The 26,478-nt window shown below is 50.2% G+C and overlaps 2 protein-coding genes across 3 annotated transcripts; one reads left to right on the top strand and one right to left on the bottom strand.

Moving 5' to 3' along the window:
• The first annotated feature begins 6,209 nt into the window (after positions 1-6,209).
• On the top strand, positions 6,210-14,112 carry CAPNS1 (calpain small subunit 1). Of its 2 annotated transcripts, XM_049786654.1 has the most exons (11): positions 6,210-6,270; positions 6,418-6,478; positions 8,149-8,182; positions 8,423-8,512; positions 8,703-8,760; positions 8,854-8,918; positions 10,176-10,244; positions 10,341-10,419; positions 10,958-11,074; positions 13,771-13,829; positions 13,970-14,112. In XM_049786654.1, the coding sequence occupies exons 1-11, from the start codon at positions 6,225-6,227 to the stop codon at positions 13,994-13,996; spliced, it is 705 nt and encodes a 234-aa protein (XP_049642611.1). In that variant the 5' UTR covers positions 6,210-6,224; the 3' UTR covers positions 13,997-14,112. The 2 variants fall into 2 exon arrangements, with proteins under 2 accessions (XP_049642611.1, XP_049642610.1); XM_049786653.1 differs by having other exon boundaries at positions 6,210-6,478.
• A 1,467-nt stretch (positions 14,113-15,579) lies between these two features.
• Positions 15,580-17,198, bottom strand: LOC126027687 (cytochrome c oxidase subunit 7A1, mitochondrial). The gene is made up of 4 exons (XM_049786692.1): positions 17,128-17,198; positions 16,472-16,558; positions 16,280-16,364; positions 15,580-15,767 (listed from the first exon to the last, which is right to left on the bottom strand). Exons 1-4 carry the CDS (start codon positions 17,140-17,142, stop codon positions 15,709-15,711), a joined length of 246 nt encoding a protein of 81 aa, XP_049642649.1. The 5' UTR covers positions 17,143-17,198; the 3' UTR covers positions 15,580-15,708.
• Between the last annotated feature and the right edge of the window lie 9,280 nt (positions 17,199-26,478).

Here is a 26,478-nt window from a genome sequence, read left to right on the forward strand (position 1 = left end):
CTATGTGTTCAGAAATCACTCCTGGCTTAGAGGATCATATGGGACGCTGAAGGATCAAACCAAGGTCTGTCCTAGATTAGCACCTGTAAGGTAAATGCCCTACCGTTTGTGCCACAGCTCCAGCCCTGAACCTGGGTTATTTTTTGGTGTGTTCTGGGGCCACACTCAGCAGTGCTGGGGTGTTACACCTAGTATTGTGCTTAGGGATTGCTTCTAACTGTGCTTGAGCGATCAAGTGAGCATCGAATCAACCCTGCTAGTACAGCAAGTAGTTCTAAGAGTACAGCTGGCTTGCCTTGCATGTGGCCGACCCAGGTTCAATCCCGCAACCCAGATAGATGCTCCCCCAATTCCTGCCAGGAGTGATCCTTGATCACCATTAGGTATGGTCACAAAACAAAATACAGTGAAATGTTTCTGGGCACAAGGAGGTGATTCAGGCCTCGCCTGTGGGAGCCCAAGGTTAGAGTTCCATCTCTGGTTCCTAGTGCCACCTGGTTTCCAAAACACTTCCAGGTGAGGCCCCAAACAGAACAAAAAACAGCTCCATAATTGGAGCTGGAGATAATAGCACAGAGGGTAGGGATTGTGTGCCTTGCACACACTGACTAATACGGGTTCTCTCCCCAGCATCCCATAGGATCCCCAGAGCCTGCTAAGAATGATTTCTGAGGGGCCGGGCGGTGGCGCTGGAGGTAAGGTGCCTGCCTTACCTGCGCTAGCCTAGGAGACGGACCGCGGTTCGATCCCCCGGCGTCCCATATGGTCCCCCAAGCCAGGAGCGACTTCTGAGCGCATAGCCAGGAGTAACCCCTGAGCGTTACCGGGTGTGGCCCAAAAACCAAAAAAAAAAAAAAAAAAAAAAAGAATGATTTCTGAGCACAAAGCCAGGAGTAACTCCTGAGCGCCACCTGGTGTGGCCCAAAAACAACAACAACAACAACAACAAAAATCCAACATAATTGTATGGGCCATTTCCTTATAATGAATTTCTTCCTCTCACTTCCCCTGTCTGACTAACTGGCAAACTTTGATTCACCGTCCACAGGCAATAGAGGACAGTCATCCAAATTAGTCATCACATCATCACACAACTATTTGGCACCAACCACTATTTGACTTGCAACCAGGTTCTGCCATGCTCACAGGCAAGCGAGGCCACTTCTGAGAACCTCTTCCTGTCAGCTCCTCTCTCTGAAGGAAGGCGAGGGTTCCCACCTGCAAAACGGTGGCCTAGCCAGGTCCAATGTGCTATCGCTCCAACCCCATGGACTCAAATTTGTGTTTGTTTGTTTGTTTTGCTTTTGGGGCCACACCTGGTGATGTTCAGGGGTTACTCCTGGCTCTGCACTCAGAAATCGCTCCTAGCAGGCACGGGGGACAATATGGGATGACAGGATTTGAACCACCATCTGTCCTGGATCGGCTGCTGCAAGGCAAACTCCCTAAAGCTGTGCTATCTCTCCAGTCCCAATGGGTTCACATTTTAATATTTAACCTTGCTATGTGGTCTCAAATGAATCATCCCATTTCTCTGCTTTCCTTGTGGAAAGAATAACTGGTATAGGCATCAGTTGAAGGATTATGTTTTGGTAACAAGTAGCCCAAGACCTTCATGGACTAAGACCTCAAAAGTCACCTTCTGCCCGGAGAGATAGCACAGTGGCGTTTGCCTTGCAAGCAGCCGATCCAGGACCAAAGGTGGTTGGTTAGAATCCCGGTGTCCCATATGGTCCCCCCGTGCCTGCCAGGAGCTATTTCTGAGCAGACAGCCAGGAGTAACCCCTGAGCAACGCCGGGTGTGGCCCAAACCCCCCCCCAAAAAAAAAGTCACCTTCTAGGGGCCGGAGAGATAGCATGGAGGTAGAGCATTTGCCTTGCATGCAGAAGGGTGGTGGTTCAAATCCAGGCATCCCATATGTTCCCTCGAGCGTGCCAGGAGCGATTTCTGAGCATAGAGCCAAAAGTAGCCCCTGAGTGCTGCTGGTGCTGCTGGGTGTGACTCCAAAACAAAACAAAACAAAACAAAACAAGTCACCGTCTAGGGGCCGAGAAATGGCACAGTGGTAGGGCATTTGCCTTGCATGCAACTAATTCAGTACTGATAGTGGTTCGAATCCCAGCATTCCATATGGTCCCCCGTGCATGCCAGGAGCTATTTTTTGTTTTGTTTTTAGGCCACACCTGGTGACGCTCAGGTTACTCCTGGCTATGCATTCAGAAATTGCTCCTGGCTTGGGGGATCATATGGGATGCAGGGGAATCAAACTGTGGTCTGTCCTAGGTTAGCAAGTGCTGTAGTGCCCTACCTCTTGTGTCACTGCTTGGCCCCAGCTAGGAGCGATTTCTGAGCAGAGAGCATGAGTAACCCCTGAGCCGGGTGTGGCCCCAAACCAAAAACATAAATAAATAAAAAGGTCAAGGAGACAGCTCTAGAAGGCGATGGGTACAATTGGCAGTGACTGTTGGAAAACACTGTGTTACAAGCACTCAACACCATTTATTCTCAGTGTGGGTGAAAAAAGGATGGCTCAGGTGACTCCTGAGCTGACACCCAAAACCTGAATTGAATAGTCAAAAAACCAGGAAGACAGGTACTGGTGGGAGTGTTCCAGGTAGAGGGCAGAGCCTAAGCAAATGTCTTACAGCAAATGATGTCTGGAGGGGACTGAAAACAGAAACTGTTGAGCATGGCAGGAAGGGGTGTGTGAAGAGGAAATCCACATTAATCATCACTTTAAATTTTGACATCAGCCAGGCCCGGGTTTGGACCTGGTTCTGCCACCCTCTTTGACTCCAAGCATGTTGCCCTGCCTTTAAAGTCTCCCTTTCCTTCCTGTTAAGTCCCTGCCTCAGCAACAAGACTGTGCCTACACTGTCTTGGCCGGGCCCCAGCAAGCCCTCAGGAAGCAGAGGCTGTGGTTTTATCTGGGCTGATCTTGTTATTTGAGCTGATAGTCTATTCATTATAGTATGGAAGAATCCATACGGGAGGATAGTGCCAAAGAGTTGAGATGAGGGCGTTTAAATCAGAGACTGTTTGGTAAAGCAGAGAAATTACTCATCTTTCCTCCCACTGGACTGAGGGTGCTTGTGGCTTTTTTATTTTTGAGCCACACCCAACGGTGCTCAGGGTTTATTCCTGGCTCTGTGCTCAGAGATCACTCCTATGTGGTGGTGTTAGAGACTGAATCAGGGTCAATCTCACGAAAGCCTTTTGTTGTTGTTTTTGGGGCCACATCTGGCGGTGCTCAGGGTTTACTCCTAGCTCTCCTGGTTACTGTAACTCAGGAATCACTCCTGGTGACTCAGGCTATGAAATGCTGGGGATCAAACATGGGTCAGCCATAAAAGGCCTAGCCGCTATGCTATCCTTCTGACTCCAACAAAACAAGTTGTTGTTTTTGTTTTGTTTTTTTAGCTCTGTACCTTGGCTGATAGAGAAGATTTAATAACCTGGGAAATTCAGGTGGGCTGTATCACAAAGAGCCAGCGAGGGAGCCAGAGTAAGATAGCACAAGGTGTTTGCCTTGCAAACAGCCAACTCAGGACTTACCTGGCATACTATCTGGTCCCACGAGCCTGCCAGGAACTATTTCTGAGCGCAGAGCCAGTAGTAAACTCTGAGGGTCATCTGGTGTGGCCCAAAACAAAACAAAAAACTCCAGGTACAGACACAGTAGCACAGTACTACTTATTAAATTTTTGTTATCAGTTTAGTCTGCTTTTCCCTTGTTGCCATAAAAGGCAAGGATAAACACACAGGTTGCAGTGCTCATCGATGGGGGGCAGCAGAGGTGAGGGTATCTCTTTCCTCAATCCTGCAAAGCCAGCATCCTAGTTGACAGTTAAGACAGGGGCCTCGGGACCGGAGAGATAGCATGGAGATAAGGCGTTTGTCTCCCATGCAGAAGGTCGGTGGTTCGAATCCTGGCGTCCCATATGGTCTTCCACGCCTGCCAGGAGCGCTTTCTGAGCATAGAGCCAGGAGTAACCCCTGAGCGCTGCTGGGTGTGACCCAAAAACAAACAAACAAACAAACAAAAAGGACAGGGGCCTCGAAGCCAGAGCGATAGTGCAGCGGTAGGCACGGGTCTGACCCAGGACGGGTCTGACCCAGGACGGACATGGGTTCGATCCCCAGCGTCCCATATGGTCCCCCAAGCTGGGAGCGATTTCTGAGCGCATAGCCAGGAGTAACCCCTGAGCATCACCAGGTGTGGCCCTAAAACAAAACAAAACAAAAAAGACAGGGGCCTGGTAAGGGAAGCCTGGGAGCCCTGGACTTGTTTTAGTTTGAAAAGTCGTTGCTCAGTGATCTTCAGTGGGGAGATCCAGAATTCAGACCCCAAGGGCTCTGTGGAGGGCCGGGCTTGGCTTCCTTTGAGAAGTTTTGGTATCAGAAGGGCTCAGGGCTGAGGATGGAACTACGGAGCCAACCAGAAACGTCTAAATCTTCTCTCTGCCCCCCACTCCGCCCTTGCCAGCTTTGCCCGGAGGATTCTTTGGAGACAGCACACTTGTTGAGCCAATGCAGGAAAAGTCAATGCGACTTTGACTGGCGGGTGGGAAGAATACAGCCAGGAGAAAAGTGGGGAGGGGGGCAGAGAAAACCCAGAGGGGCGACGTCCTACCCTGTAATCATCACTAGACTGTTTGCAGGATCCCCGAAAAATTGAGGCTAACCTCAATCTCTGCTACAAGTGGAGGCTTTTGCTACTGAAGTAGCTACTGGGCAAGGCTAGGGAACCCAGCCAACAACTCTGGGGAGAAATTCCATACGTGGGAGCTGGAGAGACAGCACACCGGTAGGGCATTTGCCTTGCACGTGACCAACACAGGACGGACCCGGGTTTGAATCCCAGCATCCCATATGGTTCCAGGAGCCTGCCAGGAGAGACTTCTGTGCGCAGAGCCAGGAATAACTCCTGAGTGCCACCAGGTGTGACCCCTTCAAAAAATTACAGAAGAGAAAGAACGAAAAAGGAAAGGAAGGAAGGAAGGAAGGAAGGAAGGAAGGAAGGAAGGAAGGAAGGAAGGAAGGAAGGAAGGAAGGAAGGAAGGAAGGAAGAAGGGAGGGAAGGAAGGAAGGAAGGAAAGGAAGGAAGGAAAGGAAGGAGAAAGGAAAGAAGAAAGAAGAAAGGAAGAAAGGAAGGAAGAAAGAAAGAAAGAAAGAAAGAAAGAAAGAAAGAAAGAAAGAAAGAAAGAAAGAAAGAAAGAAAGACAGACAGAAAGAAAGAAAGAAGAAAGAAAGAAAAAGGAATTCTAAAAAGAAAAGAAATTCCAAAAATAAATAAATAAATTCCATAGGATCATGCTAGGAGACACCAGCGGGCAGGGCGACTGCCAAGTCACTGGGGAGTTTTCCCCGGGTGACTTCACCTGGGCGGGAAAAGGGCAGGCAGGGGACCTCAGAACAATGCCACAGCACGGCAGGGCAGGACAGGGCAAGGCGTGATTAGCACCCCGGGAGCCTGATTCCCAGCAAGGCGGAGCAGGCCCGAACGGCCGGCCATAAACCCTGAAGGAGAAGGGCCGCAGCGCGCAGGCGCAGTGGACGCAGCTCGGCGCTAGGACCGCGCGGACAGGCCCGGAGGGTCCGGCGGTGCCTCCCGGGCAGCCGCGCCTGAGTCACGGCCCCGCCCTGCCGAACGGGACGCGGCCGGAGGTCCCGAAGCAGCTCGGACCATCGGCCCCGGACGCGTAAGTGGGGCTGCGAGCGAGCGATCGGGGGGCTCGGAGCTCGGCCCCGGAGCACCCCCGACCTGACGGGACCTTAAAGTCTCGGCTTCAGGGATTTCCCCCGCTACCCCAGCCCAGCCCCCCGTTATCCCATCCCGGCCCTAAAAAATGAACCCCGGATTTGGGAGAGGACCGCACACGCTGCGGGGGCCTGCAGCTACAATCGGATTACCGTTACCCGGTCCCGGGGTTCAGACCCACGCCCTCTGATCTTGCGTGACCGGCTCAGGACCCCCCAAGACCAGGCCCGGAGCTCTGGATCTCAGATCGGGGCGGAATTTCAGACTTGGGGTCCCAGAACTCTCCCCAGCAAGGCCAGGACCCATCTGGGGGGATAGACGCCCCCCAGGTCCAATCCTGGGGTTGGATCCCCGCCTGGGGGGGAGTGATCCTCAGATGACTGCGCCACGTCCAGCTGTCGGGGATCCCGACCCCTGACTGACCCTTCTTTCCTCCCCTCTCAGGCATCTTGAGCCTCGACCATGTTCCTGGTTAACTCGTTCCTGAAGGGCGGTGGCGGCGGCGGCGGTGGCGGCGCCGGCGGGGGCCTGGGGAATGTGCTTGGAGGCCTGATCAGCGGCGCCGGTGGCGGCGGGGGAGGCGGCGGGGGCGGAGGGGGCCTGGGCAATGTGATCGGAGGCCTGATCGGCGGTGGCGGTGGCGGTGGCGGCGGAGGAGGCGGCGGTGGTGGCGGAACGGCCATGCGCATCCTGGGCGGTGTCATCAGCGCCATCAGGTAAGGCGGGGCCTTGTTGACAGATAGGCGTGGTCTTTGGGGTCATATGGGCGTGGTCTTGGCTGACTGCCTTGCACTCCTGGGCAAGGTCAGGGGGCGTGGTCTTTGCAGGCAGCCCAGCGCGCATCCTGGGCGGGGTGATGGGAGCAATCTGGTGGGCGTGGCCTCGTTTGTATATGGGCGTGGTTTGAAGGAGGGGCGTGGCCTGAGGGGTAACCCGGGTCTTGTCTGTCCCCTGGGCTGACCTGGATGGAGTCTTCCAAGTCTAGGAGACTGAAGCCGCCAGAGCGATTGTACAACGTGGTAAGGCGTTGGCCTGGCACGCGGTCAATACAGGACAGACCCCGGATCGAATCCCGGTATTCCACATGATCCCCGAGTCTCCTGCCAGGAGCGATTTCTGAGAGCAGAGCCAGGAGTAACCCCTGAGCATCGCCGGGTGTGGCTCAAAAAGCAAAAATAAATAAATAAGCAAGTCTAGGAGCTGGCTTTTTGCGGGCTCAGCTTTTAGGGGTGGAGTTTGACTATTAAGGGTATGAGATCTGGTTGGATCCCGCGAGTTTGGGAAGGTAAGGCTTTCTGGAAGTGAGTGCAGCATGCTCTCCTTGAATAAAGAAGCACCTGCAGAGGGTGGAGCCTTATGAGTCTGGTAGAAAAATAGAGGGGTTAGGGCCAGAAAGATAGCACATCGGTAGGGCATTTGCAGCTACCATGGGACAGAGCAGAGTTCGGTCCTCGGCAGCCCATATGGTCCTCCGAGTCTGTCAGGAGCGATTTCTGAGCTGAGAGCCAGGGTAACCCCTGAGCACTGCCGGGTTGACCGAAAAACAAAAAAAGAAAATGGAAAGAAAAATATAGGGGCTGGAGAGAGAATTCAGGCACTAAGCTACTTGACTTGTACCTATTTGAGCCGTGTTCGATCCCTGGCACTACTGATCCCCCAAACACTGCCAGAAGTGATCCCTGAACACACATCTAGGAGTAAGCCCTAAGCATCGCTAGGTGCAGCCCCAAACCCATATCACTCCTACCACTCCCAAAGCAGAAGGATGCCCTAGTGGAAGTAGGGTGGCCTGTCCAGCGGAGCCTGCTGTCTGCCTTGGCTATGATCACCAGAAGGGCGGACTGATTGTCCTGGAGCGGGATGTAGGGCAGACACGATAATGGGGGGTCGTGAGTAGGTTAGGATGCCAGGCCCTGAGGAGATCAGGCTGAGAAAAATCTGGTGGAGCTGCTCAGAAGGGCGCTCTTGCAGGGATTTGGATCTCTTGTTTTTTGTTTTTGTTTCTGGGCCACTGGCTTCGAAGCTTAGGGCTTATTATTCCTGGTCTGTGCGCTCAGAAATTACTCCTGACAGTGTTCAGGAAATGCCGGGGATTGTACCTGGGTCTACTGCGTGCAAGACAAACACACTACCTGCTGTCCTATCGCTTCTGCACAGGCACTGGGTCTCTTGGGGCATCCGAAGATGTGCTCAGTACATCTGGGTAGAGTGAAGCCTACTACTGGGGGTACAGATCTGTGGGTACAGGTGAAGACAAAGAGTGAGAAGGAGGGCTGAGGTTTAGAGCAGGCCTGGAGGATGCTGGGAGGAGTTGGGGTGTGGGTTCTGGTCCTGACCGTTGGAGACCCCACCCCCTCGTTCTAACGCCCCTTTGTTTCCCCTCCAGCGAGGCGGCTGCCCAGTACAATCCAGAGCCCCCGGTAAGCAGCCCAGCAACGCTCCTCTCACTCTGAGATATTGGGGTACCATCCTTGGCCCTTTGGAGAAACCTCCTCTCTCCCTCTTACCCACTTCCACATTAAGACTCACCCGGCGCTAGGCCTTTGACTTAGCCGAGTCTCAGCCCTGTCCCCTCAGCTCTTAAACCCTTGGCAGTCGACCCCCAGCCTTTTCGGACGTTCCCCCACACCCACCCACTCAGAGATCGCCTCCTTCTGCAGCCCCCACGCACCCATTACTCCAACATTGAGGCCAATGAGAGTGAAGAGGTCCGGCAGTTTCGGAGGCTTTTTGCCCAACTGGCCGGAGATGTAAGTACCTTGGGACCCCCGCCCACGCTCCCCCACTTTTTCCTGCCTCCCCGGGATTGCCCCTGCTCTCACAGATACACCCACTCAGCCTTGGCAATCCCACAATTTCACTCTTCCTTTATGGCACTCCCCACCCCACCCCCCGAACCCCTTTAAGTCATCGCTGACTCAGCCTCTGACCCCCATGCAGGACATGGAGGTCAGCGCCACAGAACTCATGAACATCCTCAACAAGATCGTAACGCGACGTGAGTGATCAGGGCTGACCAGGGTTAAGGGGGGAGGAGGGGCACAGGGTCCTTGTGACTTATGACCTCTGACCTTCCGCCTGCCCCCCACAGATCCGGATCTGAAGACAGATGGTTTTGGCATTGACACATGTCGCAGCATGGTGGCTGTGATGGACGTATCCTTGGCTGTGCTGTGAGGGAGGCCTGGGGTGAAGGAGCTTTGCTTTTTCTTTTCTTTTTTCTTTTCTAATCCTAAAGGGGGGCCTCAGAGATAGCAAGGTTAATAGGTCTCTCATTCCTCAGTTTACCCAGAATCTAACCCAGTATTTTTGGTGGGGAGGACCACACCAGCAGTGCTCAGGGGTTACTCGTGGCTCTAGGCTCAGAAATTACTCCTGGCAAGCTCGGGACCTTATGGGATGCCAGGGGTCAAATCTGGGTTGGCTGCATGCATGGCAAAGGCCCAACCCATTGGTCATTTGGCCCTAACCAAATGACTTTATAGCAATATCTCATTTGAGCTTTATGCCAAAGTTTAGCATAATGTATAACACGTTGTAAATGATGTTTTTGCTACTATTATCTTATTCAGATAGATTTTTTTTTTTTAGTTTTGGTTTCTGGGCCATACCTGGTGATGCTCAGGGGTTACTCCTGGCTATGTGCTAAGAAATTGTTCCTGGCTTGGGGGACCATATGGGACTCCAGGGGATCGAACCACGTTCTGTCCTAGGTAGTGCCGGCAAGGCAATTTACCGCTTGCACTTCCGCTCCGAACCCCCCACCCCCGAAACTTTTCTTTTTTTTTCTTTTTTTTTTTTTTTTTTTTTTTGGTTTTTGGGCCACACCCGGTAACGCTCAGGGGTTACTCCTGGCTATGCGCTCAGAAGTCGCTCCTGGCTTGGGGGACCATATGGGACGCCGGGGGATCGAACCGCGGTCCGTCTCCTAGGCTAGCGCAGGTAAGGCAGGCACCTTACCTCCAGCGCCACCGCCCGGCCCCTTTTTTTTTCTTTTTTTTTTTTTTGTGTGTGTGTGTTTTTTGGGTCACACACGGCAGTGCTCAGGGGTTATTCCTGGCTCCAGGCTCAGAAATTGCTCCTGGCAGGCACGGGGTACCATATGGGGCGCCGGGATTCGAACCGATGACCTCCTGCATGAAAGGCAAACGCCTTACCTCCATGCTATCTCTCCGGCCCCCCGAAACTTTTCTTTTTTTTTTTTTTTTTTTTTTTTTGGTTTTTGGGCCACACCCGGTAATGCTCAGGGGTTACTCCTGGTTATGTGCTCAGAAGTTGCTCCTGGCTTGGGGGACCATATGGGACACCGGGGGATCGAACCACGGTCCGTCCAAGGCTAGTGCAGGCAAGGCAGGCACCTTACCTTTAGCGCCACCACCCGGCCCCCAAAACTTTTCTTAACCCTCCCCCCAGAGCGACACTACAGGCAAGCTGGGTTTTGAGGAATTCAAGTACTTGTGGAACAACATCAAAAAGTGGCAGGTATGTGACATCTGGCACTAGCCCGAGGTTCCCCAAGCCATGTGGTCACCGTCCCTCACAATACTCAGTGGAATCGCGACCTCTTGTTTCCCACAGGCCATATACAAGCAATTTGACACAGACTGTTCTGGGACCATCGGCAGTAGTGAACTCCCAGGGGCCTTTCAGGCAGCAGGTATGACAGATGGCGGAGGGCAGTGTGATTCTTTTATTTATTTATTTATTTATTTATTTGTTTTTTTGGTTTTTGGGTCATACCCAACAGTGCTCATGGATTATTCCTGGCTCTAAGCTCAGAAATTGCTCCTGGCAGACTCAGGGGACCATATGGGATACTGGGGATTGAACCCAGGTCAAATGCGTGCAAGGCAAATGACCTATCATCTGTTGTGCTATCACACTAGCTCAGAATGGGATTCCTGGGACAGCCCCCCAGAGCTGTCTTGCACCTGAATCTTGGGGTCACAAGGAGATTGGGCTGCGAAGCTGCCATACAAGAATCTAAATCTCTTTAGGGTTCCAAGTTGGTTTGTTGTTGTTATTTTGGGGCCACACCCTGTGATACTCAGGGGTTACTCCTGGCTCTGCACTTAGAAATCACTCCTGGCAGGGTTCCAGGGTAGAGACCATATGGAATGCTGGGCATCAAACTGGGGTCGACTGCAAGCAAGGCAAGTTCCTTACCCACTATGCTATCTCTGTGGCCCCTTTAGGATTCCAACTGAATGACCATCTCTACAACATGATCATCCGCCGCTACTCAGATGAAGAAGGGAACATGGATTTTGACAACTTCATCAGCTGCCTTGTCAGGCTAGATGCCATGTTCCGTGAGTTTTTTCAAGCTCTCTTCTTGGCTGGGGATGTGACTAGGGTCACCTGTGAACCTGACCAGGAGCTGGGTAATGTCAGCGGCACAGCAATAACCCCAAAAAGCCCTGTTCCTGCCCTCCCCGTCTTCAGCACAGGAGAGGCAAGTTCCTGCTGGGATGGGATACTAGGAGTTGAGGCAGTGAGAGAAAGGATGGGGTTTGAATTTGGAACTGAAGCCCAGAGGACTAGTTGAACTTTGAAGTCTTGAAGGCACTTGATATATATAGTAAAGGATCAAAGAGTGGTGTTCGAGGAGGCAGGGAGAACCATATGAGATGTCAGGGATCAACCCTGGGTCTACTACTGTGTGGAAGGCAGATCCAGACTTGGCTTTAGTGGTGAAAAGAGGCAGTAACAATGAGCATAACCAGATCATGCAGGGAAGTAAATGTCAAGCTAAGGGATATTCAGACTCTGAAGTCAGTGGAGCGCCTGCAGGTCTGCAGGTTTCTAGAAGGGACATGATTGGGTTTGGTTCTTTTTTTTTTTTTTTTTTTGGTGGCTATACCCACTAAGCCTCAGGGCTTGTTTAATCTTGGCTCTGAACTCAGGATTCACTCCTGGTGGGACTCAAAGGAACATATGAGATTCTGGGGTTTGAACCTGGGTTGACTGCACACAAGGTCATTTCCCTACCCACTGTAGTACTATCCATGCCAGCTTCTTGAATTTAGGTTTAAGGAAATACCCAGAATGAGAATAGAATTAATAAATACTAGGGGCCGAAGAGATAGCATGGGGCCAAAGAGATAGCATGTCAATAGTGCGTTTGCCTTGCACACAGCTGATCCAGGACAGACTATGGTTTGAATCCTGGCATCCCATGCCAGGAGTGATTTCTGAGCACAGAGCCAGGAGCAACCCCTGAGTGATACCAGGTGTAACCCAAAAAACAAAAAAGAAACTCCAAAAAATGATAAATATGTGAACAGGAGCTATGGTTATGACTCAATGGTAGGCATTTACCTTGTATGTGTGAGGCCCTGGATTCAACCCCTGGTACCACAAACCCCCAAAATCCAAGAACAAAATGTGAAAATGGGGGCAAGAGAGGCAGCACAGGAAGTGAGGGGGTGTGCTAGGACGAAGGTAAGTTATGATGAAGAGGCCCAAGAAATGGCCATTAGGTTAACAGCTAGAGGCCCAAATAGCAGGATCATGGGCAGGAGGAGGCAACACAGGCCTTGATCTGTAAAACTACATGGATACACCCCTGAACACCAACTGCATGACTCTGCTGGCTCCCTATACTACTGGGCCTGTACATTGCTGGGACGATAGTCCAGTGGTTAGGGTTCTTAAACACTGCCTGGATGATCTGGGAAATTCTAGGCATTGCAGGGCTCTCATATTGAACCTTTGTTGGTTGTTTTTTGTTTGTTTTGTTTTGTTGTTATTGTTTTTTGGCCATACCAGGTGGTGATCAGGGGTTTATTCATTTCTGGCTTTGTGCTAGGGGTCATTCCTGGCAGTGTTCAGGGGATCACTTGGGATGCCAGGAACTGAACCTGGGTTGGTTGTTTTTCAAGGCAGGTGCCATACCCACTGTGCTATAGCTCTGGCCACATTGAACCTTTGGACTACTGAGTCCTACTGGCTCTTCTGAGCACTGATTGGGAGGCCTCCACTTCCCTTCCCCATAAAGCGCCCATCAGTAACTACATGCTCGCAGATAACAGTATCTGCATCATGTGATGTGTAGGTCTGTGAGATGGTAACTGGGCAAGAGGAAGCAAGGGTTGTCACTCAGTTACTTTAGCTGATTTTAGTTGCCTTTCTGGGCGGAGCAGGAATCACACCAGATTGCAGGCAGGAAGGGGGAGCCTATTGATCCAATTTTGGCTGGAACTGGGGCTTGTGGAAGCTGCTGGAGTCTTGGTTCCAGGGTGATGGAGTGAGGTGGAGCCATCACTTGGCACTTTATTTTATTGGTGGGTATCACACTCAGAGGTCCTGAGGCTCCTGGCTCTGCACCCAGGAATCCCTCCTGGCAGGCTCAGGGGACCATATGGAATTAGAACCTGAGTTGGCCTCCTGCAAGACACACTCTACCCACTGTACTATCTCTGCTATCACTCTGGCCCCACTGAGCACTTTCTTGCTCTGTGACCTGGGGTACCTTAGCTTTGTACCTTGTTTCAGAATGGCACTCGCCTCACATTATTGGATTAAATGAGAACATAGAGAAAACACATCATGCTGAATCAGTACTCAGGGAAGGGCTAGCTTTGGAGAGAGGGAATATAGCACAGGGGTGAAGGCTTGCCCTTCTCTGACCTTGGTTTATCGCTGGCACTACGTGAGGTCCCCCGAGCACCACCAGGGGTCACTGTGGAGCCCAGAGCTAGGAATAGCCCCTGAGCACTTGGGCGTGACTGACTATTATTATCATCATCCCATATATATATCCTATATAGACATATCATCTTTCCACTTTTTTTGGGGGGGGCCACACCCGGTGACGCTCAGGGGTTACTCCTGGCTATGTGCTCAGAAATCGCTCCAGGCTTGGGGGACCATATGGGACATTGGGGGATTGAACTACAGTCCATGCTAGGTCAGCGTGTGCAAGGCAAACGCCCTACCATTTGCACCACCGCTGGGCCCCTCATCTTTCCACTTTAAAAGCTAATCCCTAATTCTTTCTTTTCAGGTGCCTTCAAATCCCTGGACAAAGATGGCAGTGGCCAGATCCAAGTGAACATCCAGGAGGTAAGTACCCCCAAACTGGGCTTCGTCCCAATGAACCAGTTTGGAACATGGGCTCCCTCCAGCATTCCCAGCAGCCCCTGGATGACAGCAGAGGAGCTGGTGTCCTGTCCCTGCTCCTTACAGTGCCTTTTTCTCTGCAGTGGCTACAGCTCACCATGTACTCCTGAATGGATCCCTCCCTGCCTCTTCGTCATCTCGCTAAGGCGTCGCCTGGACCCTTCTGGTCTCTCCCAGAGCTGATCCTGCCTGCAGCCACATCTTACTAAATGCTGTTGAGACTCATCAGCCTTTCCAGCCCTTGGCTGTTGGTAGTCAGGGCCCATCCCTCCCCTACCAGCCCTGTCCCAAGATTCCCCTTTGTCCTCCCCTGCCCCTGTCACACTCCCATTTCCTCTCCCTCCCCTGCACCTGTGCACCTGTGCCAAGCCCTGCCCTGTGTGGCTTCCACACCCTACGGGCCTACCTGCCTCCTTTGGGCTCCCAACAATCACTCCACACCTCGGCACACCCAGTCAGTCCAGGCACCACCCAGGCAGCCCAAAGCTCCAGTCAGTGCCTTTGTATTCTGCTCCGGCCTGCCAGGCGCAGGAGGAAATAAAAGCACCCCAGTTGCTGCTCTTTCTGGAATCTGCTTCTTATTTTTGGGTTGGTTTGTGGCCTCACCCGATGGTTGGTGTTCAGGGGTTACACCTGCCTGTGCTTGGGGGTTGCACCCAGCAGTCCTGGGGAAACTGTAGCCAGAGATTTATCCAAGCTTCCTGCATGCAAAGCATATGAGCAGGTTCATGAGTGACCCACCTCCCCCATCTCTCTATTTCCTTTTCTTTTTTTTTTTTTTTTTTGGGGGGGGGTCATACCCAGCAGCACTCAGGAGTTACTCCTGGCTCTACGTTCAGAAATCAATCACTCCTGGCAGGCTCAGGGGACCATATGGGATGCTGGGATTTGAACCACTGTCCTTCATCTAAGGCAAATGCCCTACCACTGTGCTATCTCTTCGGCCCCTCCATTTCCTTTATTTTTATTGTTTGGGGGAGGCACATGCCTATGGTACTCAGATGTCAGGGTACCCCATAGTGTCAGGGATTGAACCTAGGCCTTACACATGCTTTTGGAGCTATAATCTTGGCCCTTGTCGGTTTTCTTTTTTTGGGTCCCTAATGAGCCTTTCTGCTTTTTTACTGTTGCTCATTTTTTCAGGTCTTGTAGAAGCTGAGGATGAGAAATTACCGCTTCTGTTGCATAGCTAGGCTGGGGGCTGGGGGGGGGTCAGTGCCCCCCTGGTCCTCAGTTTGACCCTTAACTTTAGTCTTGGGTTGAGGCCAGCTTCACTTGCTCTTGGTCTGCCTCCTTTTATTATTTATTTATATTTTGTGGGGAAGGCCACACCCGGTGACACTTGGGGTTACTCCTGGCTATGTGCTCAGAAATCGCTCGTGGCTTGAGGGACCCTGGGGGATCGAACTGCGGTCCGTCCTAGGCTGGCGCGCCTTACAGCTAGTGCCACCGCTCCGGCCCCTGCCTCCTTTATATTATGGACCTTCCCTCAGGCTGTGGGGAGAGGCCCCCATCCCAGAATATCACCCCAGTTCTACCTGAGGGCCCCACCGCAGGTCCCCATCCCCTAAGAGGCAGCTATGGAGCCTTATAGCTTTACACCCTAGCCACAAGCCTGATCCTGCCTAAGAGCAGTTGGTGAAAAAGGGGGCTGGAGGATGTGTGTGTGTGTGCAAGCCAGAAAAGAGCTGGATTCCTGAGGGGCCAGCACATTTATTTATTTTGGGGGTGCTGGAGGTGGAACCCAGAGCTTCAGAATCCTTGCAGTGCCCAGCCCATACTCCAGCATGGGTTCATACTTGTCCTCTGCTCCTGCAGGTTCCTAGCTCTTCTTGTGGGGGAAGGAGGCCCAGCCAAGGAAGTACAAGGTGTAGATGGTACCTAGAGCGGGAGGGGGACAGAGTGAGACCCTAACTGCCTCTCTGAACCCCACCTTTTGCTTTGAAAGCCCCAACAGACTCCCCAACACCCAACTGACTGACCCCGGTCCCAGAATGTCCACCAGTTTCAGTGCCAAAGTATACCTTGGGTAGGGGGATTGGAGACCTCAATCTTTTTTTTTTTGGGGGGGGTTTGGGGTCATACCCAGCAGCGCTTAGGGGCTACTCTTGGCTTTTACGCTCAGAAATCGCTCCTGGCAGGCTCGGGGGACCATATGAGATGCCGGGATTCGAACCACTGTCCTGCATGCATGGCAAACGCCCTACCTCCATGCTATCTCTCCGACCCCGGAGACCTCAATCTTGATTCAGCCCAGGCTATGAGGTTTCACCCAACTCTAATTTGCACCCCGAAGTGGACAAGAACAAGTCCTAGAGGGAGATCTGTTAGATGTCTCCCTTCCCCTAGCTTTGGGAAGTGGGGGGCCGGGGCTGGGGAGGGCCAGTACTCACCCCCTGTGCAAAGCAGCATAGTCAGTCTGTACAGGAGATTGTCCATTCCACCGCCTTTCAAGTGCACGGGGATGTCATTGTCCTCCTAGGTTTAGGGGAGTGGAATGAGAACCAGGAGCCCCCCAGCTGCAGCTACGTGGCCCAGCTCCTGCCCCAGTGACCCAGGGTGCCCTCTCCCTGGCCCAGCCTTACCTGGAAGAGTTTCTGTTTCTCTGCCACTCGGTTCTCAAAGCGGTTCCGGGCGCTGTTGCTGAAGCCTCGAACCAGTGCCTGGGAGATCTGGGGAGAGCAAAGTGGACAGTCGGGTTGGGAAGGGGGAGGGTGTCTGGGGGGGCACCCCAAAATGGGTACAAGAGAATTAGAGTCTCAGATGCCCTGGGGACCATCTAGTTTCTCTCCTAATCCACGGGAGCATCTCAAAAGCAAGTTTGAAATTGCAAGGGGGGGATATGGGGGGACGATACCCCCAATCGTCCCCTGGAGAAGCCCCGAAGGGCAAAGGAGAGAAGGCCTGGCCTTTGGGGCCTATGCTCCAAGACTGTCAAATCTGGCCTTTTAAGGGAGGGAAGATTCTGGTACTAACGGGAATGGCTCAGACAGAGCTTGAATGCAGGGAAGGGGTGCTTAGGGGCCCCCCAGCCTGCCTCAAAAACCCGGGGGAGAGAAAGTGGGTGTTGTATTTCCAGGGCAGGGCCTACATTCCGGAATTAGGGGTGGTGGGAAAAATCAATGTTCAAACCCGGGGCTTTTGTCCTGTTGGGGATCCCTGCTGTCAGGAGGGAACCCCCTTAAGCCAGAGGGAGTCTCGATGCCAAGGTGCCTGAGCCCAGAGATGTGGGGATCCTCACCCGCAAGGCCCTCATTGTGCGTCCTCCTCCGGCCCGATCACCTCCCCTCTCCGCCCAAGGGCAGACAATGACCTCCCAGGCCACGCCCGAGGGTGCTAGGCAGCCAATGAGGGTTTGGCAGGGCGGGGCCAGAGGCGGATCGCGGCCAATCATCTCTCGCCCCACCGCTGCTGGCCGCCCCGCCCCTCTGCGACCTTCGGCAGCTCCTCCCCAGTTCCTGCAAGTCCTGATGAAAAGGGATAAATGAAACAAATTCTAGGACTTTGTTTCTTTGTTTTTGGGGTTGTTGTTTTTTTTTTTGTTGTTGTTGTTGTTTTTTTGCTTTTTGGGCCACACTCGGTGTCGCTCAGGGGTTCCTTCTGGCTCTGCGTTCAGAAATCGCTCCTGGCTTGGGGGACCCTATGGGAGGCCGGGAATCGAACCCAGGTCCGTCCTAGGTTAGGCTACCTCTTGTGCCACCGCTTCGGCCCCTGGGAATTTGTTTTTGTTTTCTTTTGTTGTTTTTTTTTTTGTTTTGTTTTGCACGTTTCTGCGGCGAGATCTACCTGATGTCTCAGATAAACTGGATATTCCTGTCTCTACAATGGGACAACGCTTCTGAGCCTTGGTATCCGTGTTTCTTTTTTTTTTTTTCTTTTTTCTTTTTTTTTTTTTTTTTGGTTTTTGGGCCACACCCGTTTGACGCTCAGGGGTTACTCCTGGCTATGTGCTCACGAACCGCGTCCGTGACACGGACACCTTACCTCTAGCGCCACCTTCCCGGCCCCTGGTATCCGTGTTTCTAAGGGAACTGCTAACCCCAGATCTCCAGCAAAGTTTAAGGACAGCTAGTGACCCTATGTGAGTGCACGAAGGACCGAGCTGTTATTGCGCAAAAGCAAAGCAAAATGGAGCAAAACAAATCCCAAGGGAGTGGACTGATGGGACAACGGCTGGGGCTCTTGCCTTGCACATAGCCAACCTGGGTTTGATCTTTGTCATCATCCCCTATGATCCTCCCCATCCCAGGCCCCACCAGGAGTGATTCCTTAGTGCAGAGTCAAGAGTATAAAGCACCCTGAGTATAGCAGGATGTAACCTCTTCCCACCCCAAAAATAAAACCATGCATGACCAGTACCTTATCCACTCTACTATATCTTTAGCCCCATGACATTTTTTTTAATTTTGAACCAAAATTTAAAACTAAGTGTATTAAATTTAATAACTAATGCGTTATTATCATTTCACTATTTTCAAGCGGTATGTTTCTTTATAGTTATTTTTTGCTTTGGATCATTTCAGACAGAGTTCAGAAGAATGTGTGTGTGTGTGTGTGTGTGTGTGTGTGTGTGTGTGTGTGTGTGTGTGTGTGTGTGTGTGTGTGTTTATTTTAGGGCCAGGCCGCACTCAAGTCTGGTGCTCTGGGTGGTGCCTGGGTCTTTTTTTTTTTTTTTTTTGGTTTTTGGGCCACACCCAGTGGTGCTCAGGGGTTACTCCTGGCTGTCTGCTCAGAAATAGCTCCTGGCAGGCACGGGGGACCATATGGGACACCAGATTCGAACCAACCACCTTTGGTCCTGGATCAGCTGCTTGCAAGGCAAACGCTGCTGTGCTAACTCTCCGGGCCCGGTGCCTGGGTCTTATGTCTAGTACCATCCAATCTTTAAAACGTTATTTATTGAGGGGCTGGAGAAATAATAGCACTGAGGTAGGACATTTGTCTTGTACACAGCCAACCAGGGTGGATCCAGGTTTGATTTCCGGCATCCTATATGGTCCCCCAAGCCTGCCAGGAGCGAATTTTGAGCACAGAGCCAGGAGGAACCCCTGAGCACCAATGGGTATGACCCAAAAAAATTTTTTTTATTTATTGAGTTAGAGGGAGAGGGACAGATATAGAATAATCACACTTGGCCGGAGAGATAGCATGGAGGTAAGGCATTTGCCTTGCATGCAGAAGGATCGTGGTTCAAATCCCGGCATCCCATATGGTCCCGTGAGCCTGCCGGGGGCGATTTCTGAGTGAGCGTGGAGTCAGGAGTAACCCCTGAGCGCTGCCGGGTGTGACACAAAAACCAAAAATAAAATAATAATCACACTTATAAGTGAAGATAGCATGGAGATAAGGTGTTTGCCTTGCATGCAGAAGGATGGTGGTTCGAATCCCGGCATCCCATATGGTCACCTGAGCCTGCCAGAAGCAAGTTCTAAGCGTAGAGCCAGGAGTAATCCCTGAGCGCTGCCGGGTGTGACCCAAAAAAAAAAAAAAAGTAAAACAAGACATTATAATATAAGAATAATACCCAAAGATGACAGAGACAAGAGCCAGGAGGACTGATTCATGGTGGAAAACTTGTAACAAACAGGGGGGAGTGCAGTTAGGGCAGAGAAGGGACCACAATGACAATGATAGCTGGAAGTTATCACTGGACAAAAACTAGATACTGAAAGGAGGTAAAGTTACTATGTGTGTTATCCCTTCAGTAACAATATTGCAAATAAAAAGAGAAAGGAGGACAGAGAGAGAGAGAGAGAGAGAGAGAGAGAGAGAGAGAGAGAGAGAGAGAGAGAGAGAGAGAGAGAGAGAGAGAGAGAGAGAGAACGAGAGAAACTGCCATAGAGGCAAGAAGAAAACTGGGGACATTGGTGTTGGGAAATGCATGATGGCAAATGGGTATTGGAATATTGTATGGCTGAAACTTAACCATCAACAATTTTTAATTGTGTATTTCATGGTGATTCAGTAAAATAAATAAGTTTTTTGGAAAAATTGTTGTTTGGGGCCTGAGCAAGAGTCTTGCAGATACATTTATCCTCATCATCCTATATAGTCCCCCTCAAGCACCACCAGGAGTAATTCCTGAGTGTAGAGTCAGGAGTAACCCCTGACCATTGCTGAGTGTGGCCCACAAATAAACAACCAAGAGAAATTAATGGGGTAGGGCAGAAAATACAGTGAGTAATCACTTGCATGTGTCTGACATGGATTTGATCCTAACATTCCACATGGTCCTTGGAGCCTGCCAAGTGCACAGCAATGAGTAACCCCTGAGCTCTGTTCAGTGTGGTCAAAATTTAAAAAAAAAAATGTCATGGGGCTAAAGATATAGTCAAGTTGGATAAGGTACTGGTCATGCACCAAGCAGAACCAGTTTCTTTCCCAACACCATTTGAACCCCCTGAATACCTCTTAGACAAGTAAAAGGTTTTTGTTTATTGTTTTAGTTTTGGTTTTTGAGTCACACCCGGCAGCTCCTGGCAGGCTGGGGGATCATATGGGATGCCAGGATTTGAACCACCAATCTTCTGCATGAAAGACGAATGCCTTATCTCCATGTTATCTCTCCGGCCCCCAAGCAAAATGTTTTTTGTTTTTTTTTTTTTTTATTTTTGGGCCACACCCGGTAATGCTCAGGGGTTACTCCTGGCTATGTGCTCAGAAGTTGCTCCTGGCTTGGGGGACCATATGGGACACCGGGGGAATCGAACCGCGGTCCGTCCAAGGCTAGCGCAGGCAAGGCAGGCACCTTACCTTTAGCGCCACCGCCCGGCCCCGCAAAATGTTTAAACCAATTTCTTTTTGTTTTTTTCTTTTGGGGGAGGGGGTCACACCTGGCAGAGCTCAGGGGTTACTCCTGGCTCTGCAATCAGAAATCACTCCTGGCAGGCACAGGAGACCATATGGGATGACGGGATTCGAACCACTATCCTTCTTGAGTCGACTGAATGCAAGGCAAATGCCCTACCACTGTGCTATCTCTCTGGCCCCAATTTATTTATTTTTTTTTTAACAAGGAATCATTGCTTTACTTCATTGCATGTCACAGGAGTGATTTTTCACACCTCCTCAAAAATAGGCTGGAGGCCAGGATGTGGCCTAGGCAGTAGAGCTGCTTACCTGAGAGAATTCTCAGTATTTCCAGGAGGGGCTCCTGAGCTCGAGTCAGGAGTAAGCCCAGAGGGACCAGAGCAATAGTTCAGTGGGTAGAGCATTTGCCTTGCACGCTGCCAATTCAGATTTGATCCTTGGCAGCCTATAGGTTCTCCCCAGCCTGCCAGGGGTGATTATTGAGTGAGAGTCAGGAGTAACCCCTGAGGACTGCTAGGTGTATCCCAAAACCCACCCACCTTCCAAAAAACAAACCCAGAAGTAAGCCTTGAGCACTGCTAGGTATGTTCTCCATAAAAAAAAAAAAATGACTCCTCTATAAAGCAACTGACTTCAGTGCTGCTTAGGTTACTCTACCACTTCATCACTCACCCCAGAAAAGTGTGTATGCTCCATTTATCTATTTTCTAATTTATTATTATTATTATTATTATTATTATTGGTTTTAGGTCACACCCAGCAGCGGTCAGGGTTTACTCCTGGCTCTAAGCTCAGAAATCACTCCTGGCAGGCTCGGGAGACCATCTGGGATGCTAGGATTTGAACCACTGTCCTTCTGCATGCAAGGCAAATGCACTACCTCCATGCTATCTCTTATTATTTTGTTTTGTTATGTTTTTGGGTCACACCGGCAATGCTCAGGGGTTAATCCTGGCTCTACATTCAGAAATCCCAATTCCTCCCAGGGGCCGGGAAGGTGTAGAGGTAAGGTGTCTGCTTTGCAAGCGCTAGCGTAAGACGGACTGCGGTTCGGTCCCCTGGCGTCCCATATGGTCCCCCCAAGCCAGGGGCGAATTTTGAGCACATAGCCAGGAGTAACCCCTGAGCGTCAAACGGGTGTGGCCCAACCAAAAAAAGAAAAAAGAAAATCCCTCCTGGCAGGCTCAGGGGACCATATGGTATGCCAGGAATTGAACCGGTGTCCTTGTTAGCCATGTGTAAGGCAAATGCCCTGCCACTATGCTATCGCTCCAGCCCCTAATATTTATTATTTTAAAATAAATTTAAGGGCCCGGAGAGATAGCACAGCGGTGTTTGCCTTGCAAGCAGCCGATCCAGGACCAAAGGTGGTTGGTTCGAATCCCGGTGTCCCATATAGTCCCCTGTGCCTGCCAGGAGCTATTTCTGAGCAGACAGCCAGGAGTAACCCCTGAGCACCGCCAGGTGTGACCCAAAAACCAAAAATAAATAAATAAACAAATAAATTTAAGTTTTTAGGGCTTGGGGCACACTCAGTGGTAAGCAGTTACCCTCCCACTGTCGTATCTCTGCAGTCCCTTATCTCTGTTGACTTTAGATTCTTTTATTCCATTCCGAGCATCTGGTATGTGGGTAGACCTGATAAATATCTGTTGAAGAAATAATATTATCCATATGACACCATCCTATTTACTTCATCCTATTTACACTGGGACTGGAGTGATAGTACAGCAGGTAGGGCACTTGCCTTGCATGCAGCCAACCTGGGTTTGATTCCTGGTATCACATACAGTCCCCCCAAACCTACCAGGAGTGATTGCTGAGCTCAGAAAGCCCTGAGCGCATCCAGCTGTGGCCCAATAACAAAAACCAAAACAATTTAAAAAATGGAAAAAAAATCTTTCTACTTCAGCTGATTTATCTCCTGGGTCTTACTGGGTACAGTAGCAGGAAGAAATAATTAACTTGAATTAGGCTCCAGGTCTCTAATACACGCACTATTGGCCCAATACATCTCACAGGTGTGAATTCAGGGGCCTGGAAGATAGTTGAGGGGTTATGTGCTTGCCTTATTTGCAGTCAAGCTGGGTTCAATCCTGGACACTACATATGATTCCCCAATCCCTGCCAGAAGTCATCTCTGAGCACAGAGCCAGAAAAGCCTGAAAAAAAAAGCCAGAAAGCCCTGGGGCCAGAGTGATTGCACAGCGGTAAGACATTTACCTTGCAAGCTGTTGATCTGGGTTCAATTCCTGGCATCCCATATGGTCCCTTAGCCTGCCAGCAGTGATTTCTGAGTGCAGAGTAACCCCTAAGCACAGCTGCGTGTGTCACAAAAATATAAATAAATAAATAAATATAAAAAATATTTATAGAAGAAAGCCCTGACCACACCACCTCCTAAAAAAACATTCCCACAAATTCAATGATAGCATTATAAGATTTTCTAGATAGTAACACGAGAGATATAGTACAACAAGTTGTCAGAATCTCAAGATTTGATCCCTGGCCTGGTCCCTTAAAATCTCTGGTAATAACTCTGAGTACTGAGTAGTTTTAATTTTTTTTTTTTTTGGTTTTTGGGTCACACCCGGCAGCACTCAGGGGTTACTCCAGGCTCTATGCTCAGAAATCGCTCCTGGCAGCCTCGGGGGACCATATGGGATGCCGGGATTCGAACCACCGTCCTTCTGCATGCAAGGCAAATGCCATACCTCTCCGTTATGCTATCTCTCTGCCCTGTTTTAATTTGTTTTGGTATTTGAGCCACACCCGGAATTAAGCAAGGGTTACTTCTGGCTCTGTGCTTAGGAACTACTCCTGCTTAGGGGACCATAGGAGATGCCAGGACTGAACCCAGTTTGGTCAAGTGCAAGGCAAATGCCCTACATGCTCTCTGAGCTCTGAGCACTGTGTTGAGAGTAGCCACCAAATACTGCCAGGTGTGGTCCCACTAAACCCCCCAAATCTTGGGGCTAGAGAGATAATATGGGGGTTAAGTGCTTATCTTGATGCAACTGACCCTTTTTCAGTCCCCAGAACTGCATAGAGTCCCCTGAGTACCGCCATGGGTCACTCCTGGTCACAGAGCTAGGAATAGTCACTGAACACTCCTGATTTGAGCACCGACACCTCATGGTTTTTGGAGTCCTGAAAGATGGTCCCAGTTGCCCCCCCCCTCCACCTCGAGGGAGATCCAACAAAGGAATCAAAAGGGCCAGAGTGATAGCATAGTGGCTAGGGCATTTGCCTGGCACATAGCCAACTCAGGATCGACTTGGGTTCAATCCTTGTCATCCCATATATTTTCCTGGCCTGCCAGGTACAATTTCTGAGTATAGAGCCAGGAGTAACCCCTGAGCACTGCCAGGTGTGGCCCAAAAAACAAAAACAGAAAAGAAACCAAACAAAAACCAACTAGCCAAATAAAAAGACTTTGCTTCTGTAACAAAAGTGCCCAGAATGTGGGTTAAGAAACATGTGACTTCTATAGCAACCTACCTCAATATGTGGATCTTATTCCGATCTGACTATGAATAAACAATGAAAAAGATTGTCATTGGGAGATAAATTGGGAAATTTAAACCCAAGGTTGACATGTTTCCTTCAATATTTATTATGAGGTACTTCAGAGTTACTGAAAAGGCAAAGGAATTTTGGAGTGAACCCTTGATCTAGCCACTCCAAGGGTTTCAGTTTGCTTCATTTGTGCTAAAAGTATAAGGAGCTATCTCTGCTTTGATCAATCTACGAATCCATGACATTTCAGAGTATTCCCTTACTAGATACATGTGGGCGGCATGTCACTAATCATACAGCTTAGTTATTTATTTTTGTTTGTTTGTTTTTGGGTCACACTCGGCAACACTCAGGGGTTACTCCTGGCTCTGTGCTCAGAAATTGCTCCTGGCAGGCACAGGGGACCATATGGGATGCCGGAAATTGAACCAGGGTCCATCCTGGGTCCGCTGCAAGCAAGACAAATGCCTTACCGCTGTGCTCTCTCCGACTCCTTATTTATTATCTTTAACTTTTTCCTTTTCTTTCTTTCTTTTTTTTTTTTTTTTTTTTTGATTTTGGGCTACACCCAGCGTTGCTCAGGGCTTACTCATGCCTCTTGGCTCACCAGGATCACTCCTGGTGGTGCTCAGGGATGCCTGAGTTAACCAGGGTTAACTGTGTGCAAGGCAAAAACCTTACCTGCTGTATTATCTCTCTGGCCTGGTTTTGGTGTTTTGTTTTTGTTTTGAAACTGGGAATCAAACCTAAGTGCTCATTCATCCCAACACTGTTCTAGGGCCCTGCATCAGTCCTAGCAGCTACCTTTGCTATGCTATGCTGCCATCTTGTGGCAATTCTGGAACAATCACCCCTTTCACCCGAACCTTCTCACATTGTCATGTCTTCTACCAGCCCTTGGAGCTTCTCTCCAGGGAACACTTCTTTTTTTTTTTTTGGTTTTTGGGTCACACCCGGCGGTGCTCAGGGGTTACTCCTGGCTGTCTGCTCAGAAATCGCTCCTGGCAGGCACGGGGGACCATATGGGATACCGGGATTCGAACCAACCACCTTTGGTCCTGGATTGACTGCTTGCAAGGCAAACACCGCTGTGCTATCTCTCCGGGCCCGAACACTTCATTTTTATGTACAAACAACACATATTATATTTTGAAGCATCAAAAAGTACATATAACCCTGAGAGGAACAGTGTCCACTGATCAACTACTAAATTATATTAAAGAATCGCTATTAATTGTTGGTGTGACACAACATTGTCAATTATTTTCATTTATTTAGTTTGGGTAACTCATGAGCACATACTCCTGGCTCTGCACTCGAGGATCACTCTTGGCTGGCTTGGGGAAACTTAGGGAGTATGGGGGATCAAACTCAGGTTAAACAGGTGCCTGTTGGGCTGTTGCTCCAGCTTCTACCCTGTTGCTGTAATGAAGGCAGCTCAGTACTGACTGAATGAAAAGGGATGCTTGAGGGTTCAGATCTGGTGAATTGAGCCATGCTAATCCCAGAACCGGTCTTCATCCAGCCTGCCTCAGCAGCCCAGAGCACCTCACAGCTACTTACCGCCCCCTCCTTGCTTTTCCTTCCCCCCTCTTTCTTTCTCCTTTCTCTGTGATTTACACCAAGTTGTTAGTAATAGTCATTTCATGCATTAAATAATCAAATGCCAATTGATTACCAGTGTGACCTTTCCTCCACCACTGTCTCATTTCCCAGCCACTACCCTAGTCTGCCTCCGTGCAGGCACAAACAAATTTATTTCATGTTGTTTGGTACAACACAAAGGCAAATAGAATTTCCAAAACTTAGATCAATAAGTCCATTTGAAATGATTGATCTCTCTCTCCACGGTGTTACTAAAGCCAGTGTCTGACGATGATTTATCTGGCTGTGGTTGGTGCTAGTTGAATCTTGTTACTGTTTAGACCAGGGGTCCTCAAGCTTTTTAAACAGGGGGCCAGTTCATAGTCCCTCAGACCATTAGAGGGTCTGACTAAGCTAAAAAAAAAACTATGAACAAATTCCTATGCACACTGCACATATCTTACTTTGAAGTAAGAAATCAAAATGGAAGCAAATACAGTATTGAAAATGAAGAGCAAGTAAAGTTGAATCAACAAAATAATCAGTTTGGGGGTTCTTAGTTTGAGGACCTCTGCCTGAAACTGAGAGGAGGAGTTGAGAGAGAAGTTGAGAGGCAGAGAAGAATGGAGTCAGAGAGTGCGGTGCACTGTGGGCCAGGGATGAGTTGGCTGCTAAGCAG

This window comes from Suncus etruscus, chromosome 14 (assembly GCF_024139225.1).
Source record: "Suncus etruscus isolate mSunEtr1 chromosome 14, mSunEtr1.pri.cur, whole genome shotgun sequence".
In the NCBI taxonomy this organism is placed as follows: domain Eukaryota; kingdom Metazoa; phylum Chordata; class Mammalia; order Eulipotyphla; family Soricidae; genus Suncus; species Suncus etruscus.

Bases quoted from the DNA above. Each gene is read 5' to 3' on its own strand.
- CAPNS1 (XM_049786653.1), top strand. From the start codon at position 6,225: ATGTTCCTGGTTAACTCGTTCCTGAAGGGCGGTGGCGGCGGCGGCGGT. The intron at 8,513-8,702 runs GTAAGTACCTTG...ACCCCCATGCAG, and splicing joins TTGCCCAACTGGCCGGAGAT to GACATGGAGGTCAGCGCCAC. The intron at 11,075-13,770 runs GTGAGTTTTTTC...CTTTCTTTTCAG, and splicing joins CAGGCTAGATGCCATGTTCC to GTGCCTTCAAATCCCTGGAC.
- LOC126027687 (XM_049786692.1), bottom strand. The intron at 16,365-16,471 runs GTAAGGCTGGGC...CCCTAAACCTAG, and splicing joins AGAAACAGAAACTCTTCCAG to GAGGACAATGACATCCCCGT. The intron at 15,768-16,279 runs GTGAGTACTGGC...CTCCCGCTCTAG, and splicing joins TATGCTGCTTTGCACAGGGG to GTACCATCTACACCTTGTAC.